Source organism: Psittacula echo (assembly GCF_963264785.1).
Source record: "Psittacula echo genome assembly, chromosome: 3".
In the NCBI taxonomy this organism is placed as follows: Eukaryota; Metazoa; Chordata; class Aves; order Psittaciformes; family Psittacidae; genus Psittacula; species Psittacula echo.
Window position 1 is genome coordinate 27,665,484 of NC_137736.1, and position 27,386 is coordinate 27,692,869.

At 38.8% G+C, this 27,386-nt stretch overlaps 1 protein-coding gene across 1 annotated transcript in view; it reads right to left on the reverse strand.

Moving 5' to 3' along the window:
- Window positions 1-549: 549 nt before the first annotated feature.
- ADAMTS5 (ADAM metallopeptidase with thrombospondin type 1 motif 5) overlaps window positions 550-27,386 on the reverse strand; it is a gene marked incomplete at its 3' end in the record, with an annotated part of 42,744 nt that continues 15,907 nt past the window's right edge. The window contains exons 3-8 of the mRNA XM_080613818.1: window positions 14,200-14,367; window positions 7,817-8,100; window positions 6,421-6,604; window positions 5,798-5,973; window positions 4,775-4,950; window positions 550-1,126 (exon numbers count right to left, since the gene is read on the reverse strand). Of these exons, the coding sequence (XP_080469944.1) occupies window positions 550-1,126; window positions 4,775-4,950; window positions 5,798-5,973; window positions 6,421-6,604; window positions 7,817-8,100; window positions 14,200-14,367 (1,565 nt within the window). The remainder of the gene's footprint in view (window positions 1,127-4,774; window positions 4,951-5,797; window positions 5,974-6,420; window positions 6,605-7,816; window positions 8,101-14,199; window positions 14,368-27,386) is intronic.

Consider the following 27,386-nt stretch of genomic DNA (forward strand, 5'->3'; position numbering starts at 1 on the left):
TGCAGCCCTTTCTGAAGAATGGACCAAGTCCTCAAGGGCTGCAGATATACTTTGGTCAATTACTTTGCTTATTGTCTTTTGATCTTTTAATAGAACCAAGTGATATAAAGTGACATACCAAATGAAAGATATTTACAAACCAGTATAAAATAAACTACTGTGGTATCATGGGTACATGTGACATTTTCTAAGGATATACTGTATTAGAGGTAGGTGAAAAAGGGGAGATGATTCTGTAACCTTCAAATATCCCAGGATCCTCCGTTCACTAGTTTTTCTTCTTTTGCATTATTTTATTTTGGATTTTTGCAGACACAGAGGGCTTGTAACAACTCTGATACTTAGTTTTTTGAACATATTAAGATAACCCTACTATTATTTAAAGCAGTGCACATCTTCATTTGGTCCAAACAGGCAGATTCTGCCCATAAGTTGAGACTGTATGTAAGTACATTGAAGCCTTTGCTTCTCTCTCTCTGGGCAGACCTAATACCAATATGTCAACAATGACTTAATCAAACCTCTTGTAAAGAAGATCACAACCACAGGTTAACACTTTTTCAACAAGCACTGTTTAAATGCTGATGGTCTCTGGGAGAGAAGACATCCCTTAGCTAATTTTCCATGACCGTCTTTGCACTGGACAGTCCTGGTGTGCCATCCTGTGTCACATGTTCGAGAACAAGAAAGCCACGGCCCCGTAACCCAGCGGGGTTGCATGAGCTGTGGAGGTACTTTGCTGCTGCTGCTGCTGCCACTGCTGGTGACAGAGTTAGTCATTTGCCCTTGCTTCTTTGGCACGAAGAAACTATAACGGACATCCACGTGTTGAGTTGGATCAGTCGCAAGTATCTGCACGATAAGAATCTCTTTTGTTGCAGAGTGTCCCATTGTGTGCAAGAAATCATCTTTGTGACTCCAGCCACTGTAGTTCATGACAGTCCCGTTGATGTCAATGATTGTTTCTGAAGTGGAGATCATGTATTTTCCATTGACAAGGTACTCACCATTTTTCTTTTTCAGGGCCAGGTAGGCAGTGAACCTGCTCTGGTCCTTAGTCTTGAACTGCCGAACTTTGATGTGGGTTGCCCCTTCCGGGATTTTCACTACATCTGTGTAGCCCTTGCTGAATAAGGAGAAAAAAAGAGTATTCAGTAGCTATCATGAAATAAGCCTCAAGTCTTACTGCAACACCTAATTAAGTCACTGGCATGACACATCTTGCTTCATTTTAGTTCAAGTCCTGAACTCATCTGGCTGGAGGCTCATCTAAGATTAATTTAACCAGGTTCCACTGTTTGTCTATTGTATTGCTCTTTATGTTCTTGAGGAAATTTCTACTGCACTTATTTCAAATTGCTTAATCTTTAGCTTTAGCAACAATTTTACTTGAGTCAGATACAAGAGGAATGAAAAATAACAGATAGCTTATATATTTCAGCAAAGGGTGGGAGATATGAAATACGATGCATGCTTTGCCTGCCAAGGAAAAGATAATGAGATATGCATTGGTTACAGCTGTTTCTTGCTGTCTTTGCTATAATGATGATTAAGGAAAGTATGAGCAGAGTAACAGCTGGGTAGAGGTACCTTGGGAACTTTTAAAAATAATCTTGATCAGCGAGAAAAAATTTGTTTACTTTGAAATACATAAAGCCAAAGACTAACTGTCACATGTCTAATAGGAGGTGCACTCAAATGGTTCATTTGTACCATCACAGAGTTCTCTCTTTTGCTACTTACGGAGAATCTTAATTCAGATTTGCAAAAAGATACTTAACTCTTCTACCAAAAGTGACAAGCAATCAAAACTTTCAAATGTGCTGGAAATTAACACTATCTCAAGTATATTATTTAACTTTACTGCTATATAGAAAAAATCTAAAGACTATACATAGCCACAAGCTACCGGATGGACTTTGGAGACATGTATTATTATTTCTAAACCTGTGACAAAACCATTTTGCAAGTATTTCAAATCTGAGAAGTTTAGTGATGAAACTTATAAGAAAAAAGGAACGATAAAGTATACTAAAATGATAAAAAAAGGAAGGGGTCTCCTTTGGGAATGTTTAAAGAACAGACTGCTAATTTTGAGAATTTTTGGCTGCACAAGTAAAGACTGCACAGATTAAACACTTGTGCTATTCCCCTGCTATTTCCAGCAGTAATGGGACAACGACTAAAACTCCATTGATTTAGCACCTCCATACAGCTGAAGGAATATGGTTTTAAAAAAAAGGCTGGGGGTACTCTGGTTTACAGCCTTGTGCTAATATTTCTGCATAACAGTTGACAAGATAACTGTTAAAATGTATATTAAAGTTATAAAATCATTTGTTCAAAAACTAAAAGCAACGATGTAGAATTCAAGTAATCTGCACAAAGAACTGCAACACTCCATGTGCACAAAGAAGTACAGACATCTTTAATTATCACTTTCCCACCTTCCGTCAATTTGGCTTTACAACTTTTTAAAAAAAGTTCTTGGGAAGCAGTTTTCCAGAAGATTATGTTTTGATTGCTTTAAAAGAAAAAAAGTACAAATGTTGTTATGACAATTGTCTGCAATGGGAAATACTAGTTTCCCCTTGTACATTTAATAGTTTCCCTGTACACTGAATGTACAGATTGCTATAGTTTGGTTTATAATAGGCAGCAATGCAGGAACTGCTACTTTTCAGTGGAGAAAACATAATTTTACTACAGCTACTGCCCTCTCATATGTAAAAACAGTTTACAGACAATTAAGATTTCACTATTTTAATGAGGGCTTTATTTTAAAGGGTTTCATTTTAAAGTCACTTGCTCAGAAAATCATAGAATCAGAGAATGGTTTGGGTTGGAAGGAACTTTAGACCAGACAGCTCCAGCCTCCCTACCGTATGCAGGAACACTTTCCATTAGGCCAGGCTCAAAAGCCCCATCCAGCCTGGCCTTAAACACTTCCATATTCGCATAAGGGAATTGTCTCAAACAGTATTTCCAGCAAAAACTAAATCCTAACTAAATCCTTGTCATTCCAAAATTCAATCAAAATCAAGTTAGAACATACTTGACACAGGTTGACTATTACTTTCTAAGTGGGGCAACTTCTTTAACGCATTGAGGTTGAATGAATATTTTACTCTTTGACCACTCTCATTTCAGTTAAAGGCATGATTTGAGGAGTAAGATGGTAATTTCATGGGAATAGTTATAATATAATTTCTCCAGGTATATCTAAGCTTCAAATCTGGCCTCACTGAAATTCATGGAGTCCATTTAACATTTTTGCTGGAGCTTGGATTCCAGCGCTAGGATCATTACTGAATCCCGTGAAGTATATTTCACACTTGTCTTCTTCATTTACCCATCCCAGACATTTCAATATTTACAAAATGGAAAAGATTTGGTTTATATAATTACAAATTTGGATGGAAAGTTATTCTTTTTGGCAGAGGTGTTTTGGCATTCTTAGGTGAGTAATCATTGGTTTACCAGGAGGAAGGTTAGGTATGTTTATTTTTAGATTAAACTGACTCTCAAAGCCATTTTTGACAGCTATTAATCAGTATGTCAAAATGTATAGAAATAAAAAGCAATTTCTGGAGTCAGATTCCAACTTTTCACAGCTTTTGATATGCTGTGTAAGACTTTGGAAGATATAAACCAAAATCAAGTTTATGAACATTATACATGACTTTACACTAATGCAGTCACAGATGCTGAGCAGAAATTGTCAAGTACAAGTTTCTAAGAGTAGATCACTACAGCAGTCCTTTGAGACCTTGGAATCTATATAAATGATAATTAAAAATCCTCATTTTTCTATGCATCTTAAGACTTGAAGAGGCAGGGAAACAAGAGTTCAGAAAGAAAGCAGACTTCCTTGATATTGGTATCTCAGTACAAAGCTTTCTGCTGCCCTCAATGTGGTCATGGAAAACCATGAGGGCAGTTCCTTTTCTTTTACTTGTATTAAGCTTTCTTACAGTAAAAGCTAAACTCTGACAGGACAGTGTCTTACGGATAACTGCTATAAATATTTTGACTTAAAAAGAAGTCTATTTGGAGATCGATATCCCAATGGACATGAAGGGATATAGCAAATACCATGCTTGAGCCTGTTTGCTTCTGACATTAAATCTAGTCATCTAAGCTCCATATACACTCAGCAGTGTGAAAAGCTATTTTTAGGGTATAATTCCTCTCAGCTTCTCAGCAATTAAGGAACAGCTGTGCCCTAATGCTGTCTGCTCCTCTCCACTAGCTATACAAGGAATGCATGTCACTAAATCAGGCAGGATATTCTCATTGTCATTCAAAGTTAGAGGAGATAAAACACATTCTCAGCATGTAACTTGATAACCCAGCATTATATGGGAAATGCAGAGTTTCAGAGATACCCAGATTATTCTGACCCCAGCTTCCTGATTCAATCCTCTCTTCCCTTTCCTCTCTCCTCTAGAAGCCACAAGCCATCTAATGCAGTGAGATTATCATGCCTTATTCCACGCAAACTTCCTATTAATGGGGTGCTCACCTCTATCATTGGCACTTTGTGTCAGAAATGAACTGGGTGCAGTGTTTTCCCAGTTGATTATTTGTCACTTTCATGGTAATGTTAAGATGCCACCTGTAAATATCTGGAAAGTGCAATAAAGCACAGGCAAAGTACTTTTTTTGCTTAATCTTTATAGGAAAGTAATTTGCATTTAAAGACAGAAAGAAATACATAGCAGAGTTACTATTTGCACAACAAAATACATTTACTAACACTCAAGATCAATACCTCTTTTTGGTAAAGGTTCCCATGATTTTTGTGCAGCTGGAATTGTCTCCTCCACACACACCACATTTGTCATACTGGAGCTTTGAACCGATGATGCCATCGCAACCAGTTCGGATGCATTTTCCCCGGACACAGATTGAATTACTGTACGGTCGACATTCAGTACCATCAGTTACCTAGGCAATCAAATGACAGTTAGTTAAAACTACCATGGAAAAGATTTGCTTTTGTGAATCTGGCGGGCAAAACCCAGTTACTTATTTCTGTCACCTACTCAGAACAGAATGCCCACCCTGACAGTCCAGACTGCATTTCTCTTAACATCCCCAGCAAAAAAGCAGATAAAATTTAGCAAAAGGCTGAAAGCAATGACAGATAACTCCACTGTAAGACGCTAATATGACCTTGGCTTTCATGATGATCTCACAGCTTATTAATAATAACAATAACATTACTTGTAGATAGCCTTGCATTTGGGCTACCTACATCTAAATGTTACTGTCATAATATTCAGAGGCAGAAAACTGCAAGTGTGGGAGATGTTTCGGTTCAAAATGCATCTGATATAACAAACTGACCACAAGTTCACATCTATATTAATTGGCTAATTATTCTATATTAATTGTCTCTGTAGAGTTATTCTGAACTCTCTTAACATAATTCAGGGTAAAACTTACTGTTCTACTACTAGTACTCTTTCTCCCCCAGAAAATCCCATAATGACAGATGACTCTCCATGCAGAAACCTCTTTATCCACTACTGAAAAAAAACTACTGCAGAGTGCACAAAGAAGCCCATATTTTTCATGTATCCACATACTAAGAAGTGGAAAAACTTACCTCATTTTAGAGGCCAGTTCTGGTCTTAATGTATAACCAGTGGATCAAACTGTTACATCTAATCACACAGTTATATCTTTGAATCATATGATTAACTTCTTTTCCCTTGTTGTAGGGAAAGATTTTTAAGATACAGGATACTTCTAAACTGGAGCATGAAATCATGACTGGAGATGCCATTACCTTTTGAGAAAATACCACATAATATCCAGTTCCTTTGGCTCGGCAGGTAAGCTTGCAAACGTCTCCGGGAAGTACTCCAGCATACTTGGGGACCCATTCAACAAATGTCTTGACTCCCTTTGCATCAGACTGATAGCCATTCCTTGCTTCACACTGCTCTTGTCGAAAAGATTTAGCTGTAGAATTATTCACATCATTAGTGACTATTTCAGACCGCATTGCAAATATCATTATGCCCATCTATTATTCCAATTTCTTTTTCACATGATTTTTAAGCTACATCACTTCATCTCTTTACTTAGAACTGGCCTTCAAATTCTTCAACTGTTTTACCTTGGAAATCTTCCCATGACTTAATAAGCATTAAAGAACTAAAGTTTTCATTACTGTTCATTTTCCAGGACTGAAATTTCTTTCACTCAAATGTCCTTTCTGTATGGCATCAGAGTGGGGATGGGGGAAGAATTACAGCATTGTATTGATGAATGTGTTGCCTTGGTAAATATATTTTGGAGAAACTACAATGGACCTTTGCTGTTTCCTCTCGCAGTAGACATTCAACATTTACTATCTATGAGCAGAGAAGCTGGGGCATGAAGACACTTTGGCACGAAGACACTTACCATTTGCTGGGCAGGGTGTGACATTGCAGGAGCGGTAGATGGCCCTCTTGCCAGTGCAGTACCGGCCGTTGTTTCTAGGAGCTGGGTTATTGCAGTGACGATAAGCAAACTGAACTCCTCCGCCACAGGTACGAGAGCACTGTCCCCAGGGTCCCCAGGACCCCCAGTTACCATGGCTTGAAGCCTGAAACATGTGGAACAGTGGGAGGTAAGGATATCATCCAAGTATGAATAAAGGTGCTACATCTCAAAGTCACTGCCAATGTTTCCTGAATTGAAGGCAATCCCTTGGTCATTTTAATCAGACTTAAGACATGTTAGAAGCCTTCTTTCTCCCAGCAGACCAAATTTCTGTCTTTTAGCTGCACATTGATGACATCTCATTTGGCACTATGTACGCAAATGCAAAACTAGGTTTTGCTCTGCACAGTCACCTTCAGCCTGTTTCATGGAAGACACACATGCACCAGAAATAGCACCCAGTCTCTTGTGCTGCTCTCTTATTTTTTGCTCTTCCTACCAGTAGGGCCCCTTAAACTATCTCCAAAGGATTCCGCTTGCAGAATGTGTTCATAAGGCTAATCTATAATTAATTAAATGCAATTATTGGGATATGTAGGTATTACTCTGAATTACTGGCAAGAGATGGAGTTGTCAAATATTGTTTGCAACTCTGCTAAAACTGGCTACCTAGAAAGAGTATTGTAACACCTGGTAGAAGTATATAATTCCGTAAAAAAGGGTATTGTAAGGGCTATAGCTTGATATGAATGACTCACATAGTTTGCAAATATCTTCATAAATCTCTAGAAGTCCATACCTCTTCTATGTGTATAACAGAAGGCGCAGTGTTACTGTGTACCCTGTAAATTGTGCAGCTATCAGTTCTCATGAGCCTCAGGACTCTTCAGATATATAAAGCTAACAGAACTCTGTCACTGGAGGTACAAACTTTTCCGCTCCAGAAATTATATTTTGAATGAGTGTCATCTACCTTTCTCTTCACTAGTTTAGGGCCCTGAGGCCTTTCAGGTAAGGACTGTAAATTGAATTTATAGATTTAATTTATCTTACAGTCTGTTGCCAAGAAGCCAGGAAGCTAAGAATAGGTCCTTGACAATCTTTCTGTATGTCCTGAGACTTGACTTACTGAATGGGCAAATCCTCTACTCTGAATGGATTCACCCAGTTTTCCAGGAATGAAGGCTTTCAGACTGCAAGAAGAAAACATGCAGTGTTTTTCCTATATTTCTCACCAATAACACTCCAATTACATGCAAAAAAATAAGGCAGCTTTCAATTGGACTTCCATAAAGTCCTTTTCACTCCCACAGAAATCAGCGCCTTTGAGGATTATGCCTTTTAAAATTCCCTAGGGTCACAGCTGGTAACTTACTGAGTAGTATTTCTTCTTGGTTTTGTCAACACATTTTCCCTGTAGGCAGATCCTCCCTTTTCCACATGGTGTTCCCTCCACAGCAGGCAGCTTCTTGGTCAGACAAACCATCTGACCTTGGCGCACAACTGCACACCAGAGGCGAGAGCAGACATCCATACCGGGGCACACTGTGTATTCGGGTCCAAACGCCAGTTTGCACTGACGAATGGCATCGTAGGTTTGTCCCGGCAGCTCCTCAGGGCCCACAATGTGCTTTCTTGGTTGGTCCAGCAAACAGTTACCTAAAAGAGCAAACCAACCGATCATTACTCATTTCCGAGTCATGCTATTGCAATTGTGGTGTCACCCAGCATCACACCACGTGTCGGGCGGCCTATTTGCAGTCTGAGGGTGTAAATGAGAATTACTCAGGTTCCTTTGGCTTTTCATTCTGGTTTCCTTTATTTGAGTTGACTCTGAACACATTCCATTTCTATTTATCTGTTAGTGATTTAAAAAATTATCAAGACTCAGGGCAAAGTAAGTAAAGATGTAATTTGAATTTTGAGACAGAACGTTAGAAATCGTAAAGCTTTTAAAAGGATGTCAGAAAAATCACAAAAAATAGACCTGTAGACAATGGCCAACGAGGTACTAGACAGTTTAAAAAAAATCAAAGCAAAGCAAACTAATGAAAGGCAAAGCAAAGGAAAAAGGAGAGGAGGAAGGGAGGAAAGGGAGAGGAAAGGGAGAGGAAAGTGAAAAAGGGAAAGGAAAGGGAAAGGAAAGGGAAAGGAAAGGGAAAGGAAAGGAAAGGAAAGGAAAGGAAAGGAAAGGGAAAGGGAAAGGGAAAGGAAAGGGAAAGGGAAAGGGAAAGGGAAAGGGAAAGGGAAAGGGAAAGGGAAAGGTAAAGGACTCCAATGGATCAAAAGAAAAATATAAGCTGCATATCAAAACTAATGTTGGTGGTAAATCTGGACTGGGCTGTTCTTGTAAGGAATGGTACTTGACTGCTTCTGTGATTAGGTTGAAGAACATTATCCATTTTACACAAAAACACATAAGTAAGAGAAAAAAGAAAAAATAGCATAAACAAAGAATTGTATACTTGTTTTGAGGTACTGCAGAGGTCAAGATTTGTCTGGCACACTCTAAAAATGAGAATTTACATTTGTGTTCTAGAGGATCACTGACAGATATTTTTTTTTTTTTTCTATTGAAAAGCTCACTTGTTGACATGCAGAACTATTTATTCAGTGTAACCTCTTTTACACTTCATGAAAGGGATATGTGGTCTGGACAAGCTTCACTTATCCTTGGCCAAAATGACTTAACCACAATTTACCTCACTTTGGAACCTACACCAGTATTTTTCAGTTAGATCAAGGGTGAAAAAAAGGCCATGACCCCCTCCGTATTCACAGGAAAAGGAATAGAATATCAACCTATGTAAGTGAATTTAAACAAATCAAATACTCCACCTCTCAATGGCTTGGTTTTTTTTCCCTCTAGAATACACTGCAATTGTTCTTTTTCAGCTCTAAAGACTAGGGCCATTTAGCCAAATCAGCCAAAAATTCTTTCTGCATCAACACTTATTACCAAAAAACTCTTGACTTGTTAAACCTGTTTCATTTGTCCTTTGTTGACCCCAATTTACTCTAACCTTACCTTTAATTTGGATTATGATGATTTTTTAATGCAGACAAGGTGTGCCAATGCTAACTGATAAGCTGAGTGCCATGAGATAAAGATAATTAAAAGTACCCTAGCATTCAAAGTCTGTTGCAACACAAGTATTAGAGACATAGTGAGGAGAGAGAAAACACAGATTTTGTTTCTGGAGTTCCTAAAAAGGACATAATTGGCAAAAATTGCTGTCAAAAATACACTTTGTAAAAGTCAGTAATAGTGGAAGTCCTATTTCATACATCTTGTGATGAGGGAGGAAGCTAGTACAGTGTTACGGAAAACACCAGGATGTAGCATTCATCAACTGTTCATCAACAGTATACACTACTGTTGTATATATACTGCAGTTTGTCAAACTCCCAACTGAAACTGTTGTTCAGTATTTTGAAACATTGTAATAACACCTAATTTCACCACGACAACACTGCTGCCCATCACTGAGGTCTACCACAACCGACAGGACTAGACATATAAGTTTAGAGAAGAAAGAAAAGAAAAAGTCATATCCTTACACATACTTGATCTGTTAATCACTTTAGTTAACAGCCATTTGAATACCTTTCACATTTGAATAACAAACAGAACATAGGGGAATGAGATCCAAGCTTCTCCTTAATCAACCAATACTGCTCTGAGAAAACGTGCAATTTCTACCAAGCCAGGTGTTCCAGCTGAACTCACATGATGAACTCAAAACTGAAGATTACAACAGTCCTTAAGGATTCCTCACAGGGAAAAAAACCCCACCAAACAGGTCTTTACATTTACAGATTATAGATAGAAGCAGTGTCTATGTTTATACAGTTTGCAATGAAGTGCAGGTCTTTCTACCACCAACTCGTTCAACCTCCTACTCGTAATGGTAAGAAGAGACAAAGTTAAGAAGTTGGAGAATGGTTTACCCTGCCCCTTCTGGTTGAGAGGGCAGAAAGGGCTTCAATTCACTATGTTAGATTGCAACATACAGAACACGTATAGACTACTGTCCCCATTTTTTGTCCTGGGTATGAAAGAACATCTGTGTGCCCTGCAATTGAGCAACATTGTTGGCTGATGACAGTGTTAATTAAGCCATCTCATTATCTCTCCTCAATGTTATGTGTAATGTATCTTGGGGAAAAAAAAAAAAAAAAGAGGCAGCCTAAGACCTGTGCAAAGCAGATAATCAGGATATAAATTAATTAAAATAGAAATAGTCCTTGCAAGAGGTTGCACAGAGCACTGAGCACTCTGAATAAATGCAATAAATCACAACAATTGTACCACAGCACAGTGGTCGGCATGACAATAAAGGCAATTAGTACCTTAGGAGAGGACTGGCTAAAAGCAGATGGAAATAAATGACACTGTCTTCTGGGCACTAACTCAGCCTTTTCTCCTTAAATGTCAAACTGCTGTCTAGGATCATCTCATGAGTGTAAAACAAATGGTGATATCATGACAACAATGTTTATAGCTCTCAAAGTGAGCCTCGAGAGACAGGGAATCAGGCACCTTGATTATCCCCAGACCTCCTAGTTGACCTTGGACTACACATTTATATTGGGATTTATTTAGTTGACTTTAACTGTACGCAATGCTGGTGTGTGCAACTCAGTCAGCTGTCAGATGCTTCACTACTCAGGCAAACTAGTTTATGGTGTAATTCAGCGCCACTAATGCAGCTGATGAGATCAGTCAAACCACTGATGCCATTGATCAGATCCCTCTGCACTAAGATGGGAACTTACATACCCAGTTTAGGAGTAGCTATATACACAGTAAATGCATTTTATAAGATGAGTCCACTCCCCAACATTCCAAATTTAGAAAATAAGAGCATCAGTACCTGATAAAGTGTTGTAAGGAATTTGAGAGTCAAGAATATTTTCTGCTACAGCAGTACACAGTGAAAAATCTATCTGGGAAACTTACTTAAAGCTTTGATAAGACATTGACTGTTCTTTTGAATAGAATAGTGCTCACAGATCCAAACTTCTGGACTTCATCCACATTTCAGTATGCTTACCCATAAGGAGAAGCAGATAAAGCACTTTGTTTATTTCCTCACACAAATGCTGCCATGCCCTGTTTGTCACGAAACACAGTTCAAAAGATGGTGTCAATTCAGACCAAAAGCCCAGTGCAAACTGCTCACACTGCCTACCAAAGAATGAGAGTCTCCTCTTGCTCAGGATTTCCCACATAAGGTTCCTGTGACTATGCAAAATCCTAAAAGAAAGCCTGGTATCCTTTTGTTGCAACTGCTTTTTTCTGCCTTCCTTATCTAAATTGTGCCTGCAGTACTGCTTAAAATTACACCTGAATGGTTAAGGTTTTTTTTCCTCTACCTAGAGGCACTTGACAGAGATAGGATTTTCTTCTTTCTATGAGAAGACTGCAGGGGAGCTCCTTCTTGAAAACAAAAAGGGAAGGGAAACACTGCAACTGTATGACAGTACATCTGCCCCAGCTAAGGAAAAAGATGAGCAACCCAAAAAGCAGAGACATTGCTTATTCTGAAGGAAACACGGAAATACAGCACATTTGCACTGTTGTTTTATCAGGCCAAAGCAGTCTGAAAGGCAGCGTCATGCTCTGCTAGGATCCCGTGGTTTCTGGTACGCTCAGCGTACACTACAACTGGGAATTATGGAGCTATGGCTCATTCACTGGCTGGAAGAAGAAAATAAAACCAGAAATTCCCTTCCTAAAATAACGCATGTCTTTTCAGCACAATAATTTGAAGAAACTGGAATTTAAATCACTGATTTCCATTTTTACTTCACAGATAGTGTTTGTATTCTGTTAAGACAAATCTTTGACTTAAAATAATACTTGAAATATTATAAACTTCAACAGAAAAGGAAGACTATTAATTGGAAACGGTCCTTGAAGGCTTGATTCATCAAGTGAAGAGATTCCCTGACCGTTGTATACTTGAAATCACACCAACAGCATCAGTAATAAAATTAATTCCCAGAGGACTATGGACTTCTATTTGACAAGGGATTCTATGAATTATTTCGTCATATTGATAACTCTTTCAGACTACATGCCCGAGTGAAGACTACTCATGAGTATTAGAAAGGCCAACGTACCCTAACCCATTAGTTAAGAGACTGACAGATCCTAAGCCCTTTACATGCAGCAAAGAATATGTGACTTTGTGAAGTGTCAGCAGCTGAGGACTGCCCAACTTCTTCTACAGGAGGAAGTCAGCACTCATGATGAACAAGGACATCATAATGCAGCTTTGAAGGATGTGAAGCTCCTATCTATTTTTACTGACAAAACTGGCAGAGACATGTAGGACTGATTGCTAGAGCCCCCCCTACCCTCCCTTCACACTGAGGTTGCGTCCAGCTCATGGACAAGGGTCCAAATTGAAAGCATCCACCCAGCTACAAACAAGCCAAAGGTGAGGTGGTGGGAAAAATGCTCTGTTTTCTCGTTTGTTGGAGAAAGTAACTAGCTGGATGCATACTAAAGAGAAGAATCAGGTCACCTAAAAAAGCAAAAAAATGAGAACAACCTTTCTGCTCACCTGTAGCAGGAGAGGAACAGAAGAGGAAATACAGTTCAGAGTTCTTTGTGCTAAGAGGGCATTCATGGATGGCAAGGGAGGTCTCTTTTTCTTTACCCCAGTGAACTGAGCTGTACCTCAGTAACTAACCTCAAAAGGAAAGTTCTCTTCATATGTGAAAACTGACTTGGTAATATTAAGTCAATGCCAAAGCAATATGGACCATAAACCAGGACAGTACAGATTAATGGACCTAATAAAATTGTGAAAAAAAATGAAGTCATTCTCTAATAGAGGAAAATAGGAGAAAATATTTCAGAGAGCAGTGAAATTAGGCGACAAAATGCTTAAAAGGAAGAAAACGTTTATATTCAACAGACATACCATACTTTTTATCCATAAGCATTTTGGTTACTATAACAACTTGATCTATTCACTCAATTATGTCATTTTTATCTCAGCATTTTGGAATTTGAATGGTTTGTTTAAGAACTGCAGTTGCTTTGGGAGCACAATGAAGACTTTTAAAATCATTAAAAAGTGAAGATTATGCTTTTTATTACTACCTTTGGAAAATGAAAATTTTGCACTTACTCTCCAAAAGGTAAATGACATATTTAACAAATATTAGTTACATGACTTGGAAGGTAAGTTCCTGGAGCAGAAGTAATCTTTTAACATATACAGCACAGAGGAGTCTTAATTCTTGCTTACAGCCCTTCTACATAAACATAATAAATACAATGGCATTATAAATGTAATAAATGTCCTTAATAGCAACAAGAACACATATGCTCTGCTCATATCTGTAGTCTAACACTAAGTAGACCATATCCCCCAGTTTAATTTCTGTGAGGAAAAAGCTTGTATCCTCTGTTTAAAATACTCTCTGAGCTCATATTTGTGGCATCTGGGATGACAAAACTAATTCCATACTTTTAAAAAAACTTCTCCATGTTCCAAACCAAATTATTGCCAACACACATTCCATCAACTCTTTATTTTCTCTTGCATTTGAACCATGCAAAGGGAGGATGAGACTCTGCCAGCCTTTTAGACCTTTGCCTTGTTTTGCAAGCACTTCCAAGATAGTCCTGATGATGAGCAAGGAATGAACAAGCTGGTATAAAATGTTCTTATTAAAAAAAAATTAGAACACAGTAAAAAATAACACATAGCTGACACAAGGTGTGATAAAACATACCATGACCATCATCAAAAAACTCTGTTATAGTTGCTGAAGTGCATTTGGACCAGGGTTTTGAGGCATCGATGCTAGTCAGAATGGAGGACATCAGACGCTTATCTTCCATGGAGCCAAAGTTCTCCTCACAAAATTTGGAGTCATCATGGGAAAGCCCGAGCAAGTGCCCTGCAGAAATGAAACAAATAAATAAAATGATATGACTATCCATAAAAGAGTTTACCAGCTCGAGCTCACAGACAAGGCCAAGTGAACTGTATAATTAATTCTCAAATTCTGAGCAGTAACCCAAAGCAGGTCACTTGAAACTAATACTTCACTATAAAGATGCTCTGCAACTGTGTAAAAAGGTGCTATAGCGTCTTTCTAAAGGGTCAAAAATGTTAATATTTATGGAGCAACTAAACAAACTGTACGTAAACTGTTGAAGTAAACTCCTTGCTGAAGTCTGAGTACCCTCTACAATACATCAAACAGTCTGAATAATGATTTCAAACTGTCTCGTCCATGTAGAGTCTTGTTTTGTAAGAAGGTGCTTTCTAGTATTGCTTAGGTTAGATTTTTAGTTTTGTTGGGTTTTATTTTTAAATGTATATGGTATTTGGTATTTATACTCCAGAACACAAAATAATTTGCATGCAAAGCAGCACATGGTAGAATGTGCAAAACCCCTTAATGCTCAGAGGAGTTCAAACCAGTGCTAGATCAGCTTTTCTAAATGTGACTGCAACTTATCAGTAATCTCCCTCTTCTCTAGTCTCTGGTTGACAATCGATTGCAGGCAACACACCATTCCCTCTCTAAAAATCAGGCTTAACTTTAATTTCTATGCTCACACTGCATTATTTCACAGCCAAGTTACTATCCAAGAGGTAGAACACTGAATGAGAAACAAAGCTGTAGGGAGCTCAAGCCTGAACTTAACACGCACAGTCTTCAACTTAGGCCAGGAGATGATTAACAAGACACCCAGGGCTAAACTAAAAGTGCTTTAATAATAAGGACAAAGACCACCCATCAAAGTCACTACAGAGAAATAAATCTGATGCCCTCAAATAGCAGCTGAAGAGATGCATTATTCTGCAGTAACTAAAAGCCTTCTACATATTATCGGCTCCATGTTTTTTTATAACTGCTGTAGACTAGCTGTAAGGTGACACAAGTAGAGCCAATGATGGCAGGATATCATATTCTGATATCCATAGTAACAGGCATGACAACAGTAATAACAATAATAGTATCTACAGTAAGGGCTTAGAAAGAAGAAAACCAGCCAATTTTACCTATTTGCCTTACATAAACTTGCTGTTTTGTTTTTTTCACCTGCTTTGGGGGAGCAGCCAAGAGGAAAAAGATGGAGGCAGCACTCACTGCTGAGCAGTATTTGGGATTAGGAAAGCAGCTATCTGACCAGAAGTCTGTGAGAAAAGCCAAGGTATCATCTGGCAGCCTTACTCACATGCTGAGTTCCTGACCTAATGATGGAGTTACTGGAAAAGTGACAAGAGGACACTGATCTACCAGTGCCGACAGAACAGCCAGTCTGTTCTCTGCAGCTATTGCCTCCCCACTGGAGGTGAGGTGGGAAGGAAAATGAAGGGGACATTTATCTTTTTTTCTCTCTTCCACTATCGTGCACACATTTACCAAACTCTTTCAAATACAGCTACTATTTGAATAAAAGGCCCTGTAGTATTATAAATGCTAGTAAGAATTTATTCAAGGAACCTGGGTTAACAATGATGAGAGTCAGTACTCCCTTCCCTGTTACTTCTGTCGCTGATTGCTATTGCAATCAAGTACATTGCTGCAAAAACATAATGAATCAAACTGTTATACCGAATGCATACCTAATTAGTGGTGGGCTTTACATGCAAGATTTGAGCTTATATTTTTCTGATGGGTAAAAAAACCTTCCTTTGACAATACTCATAATATGCGGGACAGATAATGCTATATCTATTCTGCATTGAGGCATAGCTGAGTATCAGTAGGTACATGTAAAGTTTCCATCTGATACAGCACTATATAAATACTTGCTTTGAAGAGACGACATCTTTGTTTTATTTAAGTCAAATGCTAGTGTTGAGCAAAAATACGATTTCAAACAGATGCATTTCTCTAACAGAGTAACCAAATAATCAGTGCATCTCTGCTAAGCTATAGAGCAAATTCTTTGGAAGTGTCACAGACTAAGCATTTAATGAATCAGCAGCTACTGTGCCAATGAGGACTACCTCTGACTTTGCCAAAGTCCCAGACACCAACAACGTGTGTTGTCAGGAAATGCAAAGATGATGTTATTTTTGGCTGCCATTCTATATAGTGTTATCGCTAAGTTTGTATTTATGGTAATGCACTGAATGGCATCAGGTCACACCCCATGTCTGACAACTATGAGCAGAGCTGACAGGTTAATGAACCTCAACACATGCTTAGCAGTAATATAACTAGAACCATTTTCTGCTGACGTTAAGTAACTCCTTGTAGCATATTTCACCAGTGTTCTGTTAAGCAAACATTTACTAGAGGGCTTTAGGCCTATCCTCTAGCTTTTGTTGACAGACCCCTCAATACATGGCACAGCTCGTCATTTAAATCAGGACCACACATGCTCTGCTTTGCAGAGCTGGTCAGGAGTTTGAGCCAGCTTCTTATATTATACTTGAATCCATGCACTTGAATATGCATATACTACCAATCAATTAAACACACAAATATTTGCAAATAAACAGCCCAGCAATCAAGAAAACACTATGTTGGTTAGACCTAAGCCCCGCTATAGCAATCTTCTCTAACTTGTATGCTTAAAGGTTGCACAGAGAATGATTTTGTATTTAATGCCCCAAGAGTGCTCATAGTTGTAGAAATTACTTCACTGCAGCATGCTTGTGAAATAAGGTAATGAGGTTCTGTCAGCTGAAAAGTAGTTTCATTCCTAAGTTATTGGACTCTGTACTAAACAGCTCTGGGCGAATAAGAAAAGCTGGAGAAGTGTTCTGAAAAGTTCTGCTGAATAACACCACATGGCACACAATGCATGTTCAGTGTAGGGTATGAATAATAGTTGGGTGCAAACCACCAACTGGAGAACTTAATTTTTCAGAGTGCTCAACATTATATAGCACCATTCAGAACTACCCAAAACTCTCTGATATGAAGGGTTCAGTCTGTAGAGGGGAATTCAAGTTATTTAACCTTAGCAACCTCTGATAACACTCTGCAACACTCCACCCATTTAAGATACAACTTTGCTCTCTATACAAATCCCTTCTTGCATAACTGTACTTCACCTTTCGTAACTTTTGCTCTCTTGTGACAGACATCCCACATGTGCATACAATAAAAGACTTAATACAGTGCAGATATGCACTGTAGATATGCAGATACAGCCCTGTTAACGCTGATGATTTTGAATGTGCAATTTGGACATCTCTGAGTTTCTCTGCTACCTATGACATTCTTCTAACATTATTTTGTGTGTTTAAGTTCCTCCTTGCACCAACTTTATCAGCCCTGGCTCTGGAAAGACCTCTCTGTCTTTCTTACACGCATTTTTCAGCCCCAGCTCCTTCTGCAGTGCAATTTGTAAGCAACCCCAGCTTAGACTACCTACTGTCAGAGCAATGTGGTCACACTACATTAAACTATGGAAATCCTACAGCCAAGCAATGTGAATGTCCCTGGAGAAGGCCAGGAAGTATATTGTACTTGCTCCTGGCTTCTGTGCCTAAAGAAGGTGTAGTTTCCTTCCCAGTTTACTCTAAGAGATGTGCTCACCCTGCAGAGAATAACTGCAGAACTGTGAACTGAAGTCGTTCTTCCTTTTTTTTCCTCCTTCATACAGATCAAAAAAGTATCCTTCAGATATGAGACAGCTTGCAGCCCAATTTTAAGCTCTTTCCATGAAATGATTGCAGATTAGTCTCTGTGGAGAAGTTCAGAGTAAATAACTAAAACAAAATTAAATGAAAAGTTTCTCAGGCGACTATTCTGCACAGAACATTTCATCCCAAATATTTTGGCAAAAGCACAGAAAACTGAAACAGGGTCATCCTCTGGAAAGTGTCAAGCTACTGGCTTCACCTTTAATTAGAGTGCAGCATAACATATATACTTAACAGTGATAAGTGGGGTGAACTGAGGACATACCTCATTAACAGTGCCCGCTTTCTCATTTAAATTTAGGCCATTGTTCTAATGCACGATGCAAACTAAGTCACTTATGTGACAGACTTCAGCTTTTTGAGAAGCTTCCCAAAATATCACAGTATCACAGTATCACAGTATGCTAGAGATTGGAAGGGACCTCAAAAGATCATCTAGTCCAATCCCCCTGCCGGAGCAGGAACACCTAGATAAGGTTACACAGGAATGTGTCCAGGCGGGTTTTGAATGTCTCCAGAGAAGGAGACTCCACAACCTCCCTGGGCAGCCTGTTCCAGTGTTCTGTCACCCTCACTGAGAAGAAGTTTCTTCTCAAGTTTAAGTGGAACCTCTTGTGTTCCAGTTTGTACCCATTACCCCTTGTCCTATCATTGTTTGCCACTGAGAAGAGCCTGGCTCCATCCTCGTGACACTCCCCCTTTATATATTTATATACACTAATAAGGTCACCCCTCCGACTCCTCTTCTCCAAACTATAGAGACCCAGCTCCTTCAGTCTTTCCTCATAAGGGAGATGCTCCACTCCCTTAATCATCATATTTACGAATCTCCCTCATAATTTTTTAATTATTCAAAAATAATTTTAGAAAATCATTACAAGGAAAGAAGTAGCAGGTAGTGAATCATTTCCAAAAGATATAATCCTGATTGTCAGTATTTGAACTTCCACCATCCACTAGTGATGTTACTAAGGATAATAGCTGTTTATAGCATTAAATATATGGATTCTAGCTCTCCATACCAATTTGCCAATTTACTTTCTATGCATGCTTTCAAACACTGCAAATGAAACTTTTGAGGAATTTTATGGAACTAAAATTCATAATTCTTATCGCAACCTAAATCTCTCTCTGTTATAACTTTGCTTTTGAAGGCATTTTGAGCAGATTTAAACCAGATTAAAGCATATGACAAACTTCCAGTGACTCTTAAAATTATTTTTGCATTTCATTAAAAATAATCAAAATTCAAAATCCCACAGCGATCTGTAATCTCTACATACTGCTTAGCTAAGTATGCTCTCCTGAGCATAGAACTGAGAACAACTTCAAGTACTTCTGCACCTGCATCCTTCATCCTTTTGCATCCAAGAATTAAAGAAGGGACTTCCCTTCCTCCTTGAAAAGTCTCTCCCATCCCTCCCCTTGCATGCATGAACACATCGGCATTATCAGACATTTCTCAGGACATTAGGGGGGTTTCTGGCATTTACTGGTGGGAAGAACCAAAATGAAAAGGTTACAGGTGACCCTTCAAGTGACCCTGCATGTAAGCATAATTCCAGAGAAAGCTTTGGGCAAAAGTGAAGACTTCAGACAAATCACATAAAGAAGACTTTTAAAAACAATGCCAATTTTAGCACCACACCACTTTTGTACTACTATGAACTTCAAACCAGGCTATTGAAAAAAGAAAAAATAGGCTTCCAGCAGCTGTGTAAAATGATGACTGATTGAGGATGGGTTAGTAGATCATCTGATGTTTTCTACTTAATGAAGCATCTTACTGGTGTTGACAGTTCCCGCTGAGTGAAAATGATATAATATAATTTTACCAGCAGGATGGTTTTTAGTTAAGTTATACTGTAGGAATGCAGAAAATGGTAAAAGAAACAGATGGCGAGGAGGCAGGGTTTACCCTCATGCAAGTGAAGAGGAGCCAGCCTTCTTGTAAATTTGTTCCTTCCCATACAGCAAAAAGACCAACCACCTAAATGGACTGACAGCCTTTCCACCCAGCCTTCTTTCTCCCCTTGAAGTGAGACAAAGTGTGGCTACATCAGTAAACTGTTGAAAGCAGTACGAAAGCAACCTGCAGACTTTGGACCCTAGTATATTTTGGAACATCATGGGCAAGGGGCTCTTGGCATAGCTCAGTCTGTTTATATCCTGAAGCAAGAAATGAAGGAGTCAGCAGCAGTCAGCAGCCCCTGGATCCCTGTTCACCTGCACTGTCTGCGTTCCTGATAGTGGAACTTGATCTGCACAAATTTCCTTACAACTATTGAAGGCAAACACCCATTGCAGCCCAACAGGAAATAATATCCCCAGTGGATTAAAAAGAATTCCTACACCTGGTAGGAATGGGGTGTAACATAACGTGGGAACACTCAAATGCAATTATGGCAAGTCAGCTAAAACTTACATCCTCTCTAAATATCAGGACACAAAGAGCTGTGTGGGTAAATGAGGGGTGCATCACGGCTATGTTGGATGTGTGGTGAAGCATATTACACTGCAGCTATCTTCTTCCCAAGAGTGCTGTGAAGCAAAACATAAGTATGGACATTTCTGAATTTTCTTAAAATATATTGCCAGACTATCTGTAGAGATCCTCTGAGTGAACAGCATGCAAAAATTACATGCAAAAATTACAGTAATCTCATTTATTTTCCATTGGTATCTCAAGCACAGAAATAAAGAGAATAAAAAAGAGTCCCCAACGTACAGAAAGCAAAACCCAGCTTTAGCTAAAACACAAATTGCAGTGGCTCTTCTGGAAAAAAGAAAACAATAAACTTGTTTATAGACATATAAAGATCTTTAGTGCTTGAACTGAACAGCATGGTGAAGTACAGCTCTTGCACTTCAACTCCACTTGTCTTGTGGAATTTGACCACAGAACACATGCAAAGTGACACAGCATGCTAAAAAATGCTGCAGGCACTGTAATTTGTTTTCTTAGAGAAGCTCAGCTCTGATGAAGCATATGTTTTTCAGTGAGGTCATACCTTTCACCTAATTTTCAGTGTTGATGTCTGCGGTACAAAAGAAGGTCAAGTGATTTGCCCAAGGTTACCCAGTGAGTCACTGGCTTTCATGGGATCAGGATTCGGGAAGCTCCTGACTCAACATTCCTTAGTCTAATCACCAGCCCATACCTTCTGCACAAGAGAGCTGCCTGCTCTCTCCTTTGGTAAACAAAGATTGCACGAGGTAACTCTTTTAATATAAAACCATTTCTTTCAGCATGCGCTGTTTTTCTAACATGTGCAAGTACTTGCCTCCTCATTAAGAACTGCACACTGATATTAGTCAGAACTCCTCCTGAAGTAACGGGAATTTTGCATAAAAAAATTATACACATAAGCAATAACAATTAATAAAATTGGGTTGTGTTTTTTAATAAAACAGAAGTGTGTTGAATTACACCAGATAGCAAAAAATATGCACAGAATAGAAAACTCTCTTCCTCTTTCCCCATACTTGAACGTGCCTTCAATTTTTCTTTTCTTTGACTGCTATTCATCACTTATGAAAGAAAAATAAAAAAAAATCACTCTCTGTCATGGTTTAAGCCAGTTGGCAAGTCAGCCATGCAGTTTGTACTCCCCGGAGGGATGGGGAGGAGAATCGAAAGAATTTAACTCCCACAGGTTGAGATAAAAACAGTCCAGTAACTAAGGTATAACACAAATCACTACTGCTACCACCAATAATAATACTACTAGTGATAAGAGAAATAACAAGGGAAGAGAATACGATACTACCCGCCGAAAACGAGCTCGACACAGCAGAGAGCGTGCCCTTCCGGGTAAACTCTCAGTTACATCCCCGGGCATGATGTGCTGTGGTATGGAATACCTCTTTGGTTAGTTTGGGTCAGGTGTCCTGTCTCTGCTTCCTCCCGGCTTCCCCTCCTCGCTTGCAGAGCATGAGACTCACAAAGTCCTTGGTTAGACTAAACATTCCAACCAGCAACTGAAAACATCGGTGTTATCAGTATTATTCCCAGGCCGAAAGTCAAAACCACAGCGCTGCACCAGCTACTAAGAAAGAGAAAAAGTGATTGCTGCTGCTGAACCCAGGACACTCTCTCTTTTACATCTTCAGCCCAGAGGCAGCTTCTAATATTTCCTGCTTAAAAGAGTTCTTCAGACTGAGTGAAACAGTAGTCTGAAGTGCAGCTTCTTTTCAGGACCATACATAAAAAAAAAAGTGCCACAACCAGACATTCATAGACCAGGACTGCAGACTTTACACAAAACAAACTTCTGCTGAAATGGCTTGTTATAACAGACTTCTGTTATACAGAAGATAAAGATACATCACCACCCTCAGACAGACAATTTGCAGGCAAGATTCTGTCTACGCAAGGCAGACTATGCAATCAGAAACCACTATAATCCACATAGACTCAAATAATCATTAAAAAGATGTGGTCTTGGAGGCCCATGCTACATCTACTGTGCTAATTAATAGGGCATGTAGAAGATAAATATTAATTTTAATGAAAAAGTGGGAGATGGTGACATCCATTGCACATCTGTCCAACTCAACTTGCAAAGAATATAAATCATGACAGCTCATGGTAAATGAATGAACTATGGGAGAGCAGATAGTGCAAGAATCTAAAAGTGGCATTGCTTGCTGCCTGTTTACTTGGCAAATCTGTCTTCTTTTCTGTACTGGAAGTACTTTCCACACAAAAAGTACATGATCATATCTATAGTATATGTCAAGGAGGAAAGTGATCCTTACTTTCCCCTGAATTGTGGAAGACTGGGGGTGCAGGCAAACACAGGTGAAGTGGACTTCTTTTAGAATAATTTGAGTTGGAAAAGACCCTTAAGATCGAGTCCAACCATAAACCTAACACTGCCAAATCCACCACTAAACCATGCCCCTAAAATAATTTTTGATATTGACTGTTCTGAAACATTAGGCAAAATACAGTTTAATTCTCAATTTCCCTATGATTGCAAAAATACTGTCATTTCATTCTATGTACTTGGCTTTGAATTATGATCTTTCAGGATCCGTATCAGCTTTTAAAAGCATAGCACCTGTTTCATCTAATTCTTCATGAGGTTGTACGTACACAAACCACAACTACAGAAAACCTCTGGAAACTTGGGCAATGCTAGTGCAGTGTCTGAGTCAGTTCCTGAAGTCTCTGGTTGAGAACTTGCCCCCCATCTCCTCACTGCTCTGACAGAATCGTTTCACAGACATTAAGAAGACAAAGATTCCCAACCTACTCAGACTTAAAAGTATGTGGCAAATAAAGAAAAGCTCAAGCATATTCAGAACCCGAGAATTCATTTTTCCTACAGCATACCAATTTCCCCTTTCCATCTCTCCGCTTTTCCATACAAACTGTCTCAGTTTCACTAAAAAAAGTTTGTTTTAAACACCATGTGTGCAGCAGGTGGAGCAATTATATGTTCCATACAACAGTATAAGTTAATCAAAATATTGTTGAGCAAGCCAGGAATTTTTACCCCAAATTTTAACTAGCAACCTTTTACGCAGCTGATGTTTGCATTTTGAAGCATCAGTTAAATTTTCTGTTCCACTCTTCACCTCTTGTGACGGCTTAGCTTTGACTGCCCATCTTTTCTCTTAACCAAAGGGGATTATGTTTGTGAGGGCTTAATTCAAGTGTTTTGGCAAGCAGAATTTTAGGTGGAACTTTGAAAAACTTTCAAAGAAAGAGAAGGAATCAGCAATTTTCCTGATGTATGTCATCAGAGGAGACTTGGATGAGTGTACTCTAATTATGATTGCCTGGATACCTGCCTAACTTCATTTGTCATGAACGAAATATAATACAAAAGTTAGACAACCTTCACCATTTTTTCATGTGCCTGTGAGATTCTGTGCCCTCGGCAATCTATCCCCCTTGAAATGAAAGGCTACAAAAGATTTGTACCTGTCAAGCCTGAAACTTATCTTTATCAGCTCTATCTTGACAGCCCTGAAATCAAAGGGCTACATGTTCAGCAGTAGAAAAGAAAAGATGACTGTGTTTAGTTACTTTTGAGTGTGTACAAAATGAGCATGAAGCAAAATATGGAATAAGAACATTTTTTGACTCTTCTATGGACATCAAAATCAAGATTACCATTTAAATAACACATAGATTGCTCTTGGTTTAATTTTTTTCTGAAGAAGGGTTAGAATCATAGAGTTTGCTGTAAAGGTTATGTTGGTTAAACATGGTAGACATGGCCCTCCTTCTACAGAGGCCTACAACTCAAATACACACTAAGGCTCTGAATAAATACTTTTAATCCACTCAGAATTCAGCAAAACGGTATTTTGGTGCATTTCAGTGAACCACCCGAGTGAGGACCCCAGGAGTGATACCTCACTTCTAAAATGGCTTCTTTACATAATAATAAAGCACTACACTTTGCTGGCAGAGTCTGTGGTCTCCTCAGCGGTGGCAGATGCCACAGAATGACAGCATGCTCAAAAAGATCTGGTATTAAACACATCATTTTCTGATTTTAGTTTTTGTACTTGATTTTAGGTGTTACACAGTAGAGCTGTGAAGGAAGTTGTGATAACTTCACGAAACCATATAAAATGAGGCTGAGAGGAGAACTTGAAAAGCCATCTCGTGCATCCCTCCACTGCAGGGTAGGATCAATGTCCCCTAAGCCGCAGCTGTTTTAGCTATCTGGCTCCTGTGAACCTCCAGTAACGGAGATTTAACAGCCTCCCCCAGCAATTTATTCCTGTCCTTAACTGTCTTTCTGGTTAGATGATTTTGGCTAACGCTTAAAGTAAATTCCCCCTGTTGCAATTTAAGGCCATTACCCCTTGTTCTGTCCCAGGTGGACATGGAGAATGATATATGATGCAAATTTTCGCAATTATTTCTTTAATATATTTGAACATTGCTTTTATGCCCCTTTTGGCCTTCCCTTCTTTAAAGTCACAAGTCAAAGAAAACTAATGAACACAGATTTAATTAGTTCCGTGTATGAATTTAAAAGCTATATCCTAAAAATAAAATACTTGGAAAGAACATCAGTAAACCATATTACTCAGGAGGATAGAAGGAGTAATAACATGTCAGCGTGGTTGCTTAATAGAGAAATAGGAATTCTGCAAAAGGTCAAATGAACATTACCACTGAGCAAAAAGGCAGGGGCTTTCTCTGTATCTCCTCTAAAAAAATGAAAAAAAAGTTCTTCAAGACTGATGGAAAGAATAAAGATACATATAATTTATCAGACCCATGTAACTCTTCCTGAACTAAAATGGAGCTTGGACTGCTTAAAGAATGCAGGAAGGATTTTTTTGTATTTAAGGACAAGATCAAAACTCAAGAGACAACTTTAATCCTTGGCTTTTCTTGAAACTTCCTTGTGATTTGGGGAAATTACCTATTGATAAAATGAGAGTAGCTCCACTCATTTTCTCTTGAACTCTTATTTTTTTTTAGTAGATAACAAACCCTTTAGGACAGTGGGCTGTCTGTACATAGGGGACTCCAGCATAAGAGGAGCCAAATTCACCTGAAACTTCTGACCATGACTATATTACAAAATGCAACACCAGACTACTAAACAAGGCATTGTCATGCACTAGATATATCCCATCACAAGAGATGTTAAATGTAACTTCAAATTGACTGTGTCTGTTGGTGATGTTGGATCCTGCTTATCTTCATGGGATGCATAGATTGGCTTATAATTCAAGAGTAAATGCAACGAATCTTCAACCCAAAATTCCAGAGTATTAGAGTGAGAATCTAGTTATTTTTGTTTCTTGATGGTTATTTTAGTAAGGGATATATGGACAAGCAAAATACTAGTGCTGACCGATGAAAACCTTTAAATAAATGTTGAGATTATGTGCAGTCATAGGTTCTTTACCGCTTTTCTCCAGATGTCTCTGTGAAGCAGGGAAATGCATAAAACAAGGAAACATAATTTTTTTACAGACAATAACAAAGACCTGGAAAATGTCTACATACTGTGCTTAAGCTCGCTCAGATATCCCTGGAAAGCTATGGAGACATAGCTAGAGGAGATGCTTAAAGTCATAAAAGACATCCATATGCCACAACATGGATCTCAGATTATTTCATGCAAGAATCCGGAAGACTATTTTTGTGATTGCAAAGTTGCTACTGTCCAAACTGATAGCAGCATGTCCCCTGCTAGAAAATGACCATATATGGATTTGCTATTAGTAGCTGGATGTCTTGACAGGCTATGATTTAAAAGTAACATTTATGCTATTAGCACTGCTTCCTTTTATTTGGAGGAGAAACTGGATTATTGCATCCAAAGTTATGAGCTTTCCTCCTGTTTTTCTGTTGCATTATCCTCATTTTCTGCATCTGACATCAAAGACAAATTATTCCTGATTTTCCTACATATAAGTAGGACAAGATTCATGTCCAGCCTTGTTAGTCTTTGTATATGGATCTCCACCTCTTACTGTCAGCTAATCAGTCGTACTAAGAATTTGGTTGCACCTATTTCTTTCTGTGTTCTTGTTTATAGCTCTTTGGAGATTTTGCCTGTTACTGCTGCTCATTCATACTCTTCCCCTCAAAAACCACTGGTCAAAACTCTTGGATTTTATCTGAAAGAAACAAAATAAACATCTAACATATAAGTAGTAGAAACCCTGGCAACTTTTTGCTTCCTATGCATGTATCCAACCCCAGCCCCTGGGCTGTGCATCTCCCTGTTTGAGCTGCAGTTCCATTTACTTTGGTTGCCTTCCAGAGAAAGAATCCGATCCTGAAAAATGCTCCTGGATCCTTCAGAGAGGAAACAAGAGCATTTAGATCCCTGTGGAAGTTAGTAAGGACACACAGCCATTCTCCAGATCAAGTCCATGTTAATGACGATGCATCTGCTACCCATGCACATGTAGCAGTGGTACTTAAAAAACTGCAGTGACTCTGATTCACTTAGCGGCTCACTTTGCTATTCCTACTGATGGAAAGAAGAGTCTTAGGTTTAGAGCCCTTAGCAACCCTTAGTCTCGCAGGGCATCTCTTATGTAGCCAGGTGGATTTCACTGAATAACTAAGCCACTGTAAAATTAAAGCTACACCCTACCCACAGGATAGGGGGAAGTTTAAGATGCCTGAATCGCAGGAAGAAATATGGTCTCCAAATAAAATATAGCAAGGTTTTCCCCAAAGTGCTTAACTAAAGGGTATCCACGCCACACTTCTATTTTTCATTCTTTTTTACCTTTAATTTAATATAAGTACTCAAGCAATTTTAGCTGTGTTTTCCTCTCATCTTCTCCCCCTTCAGG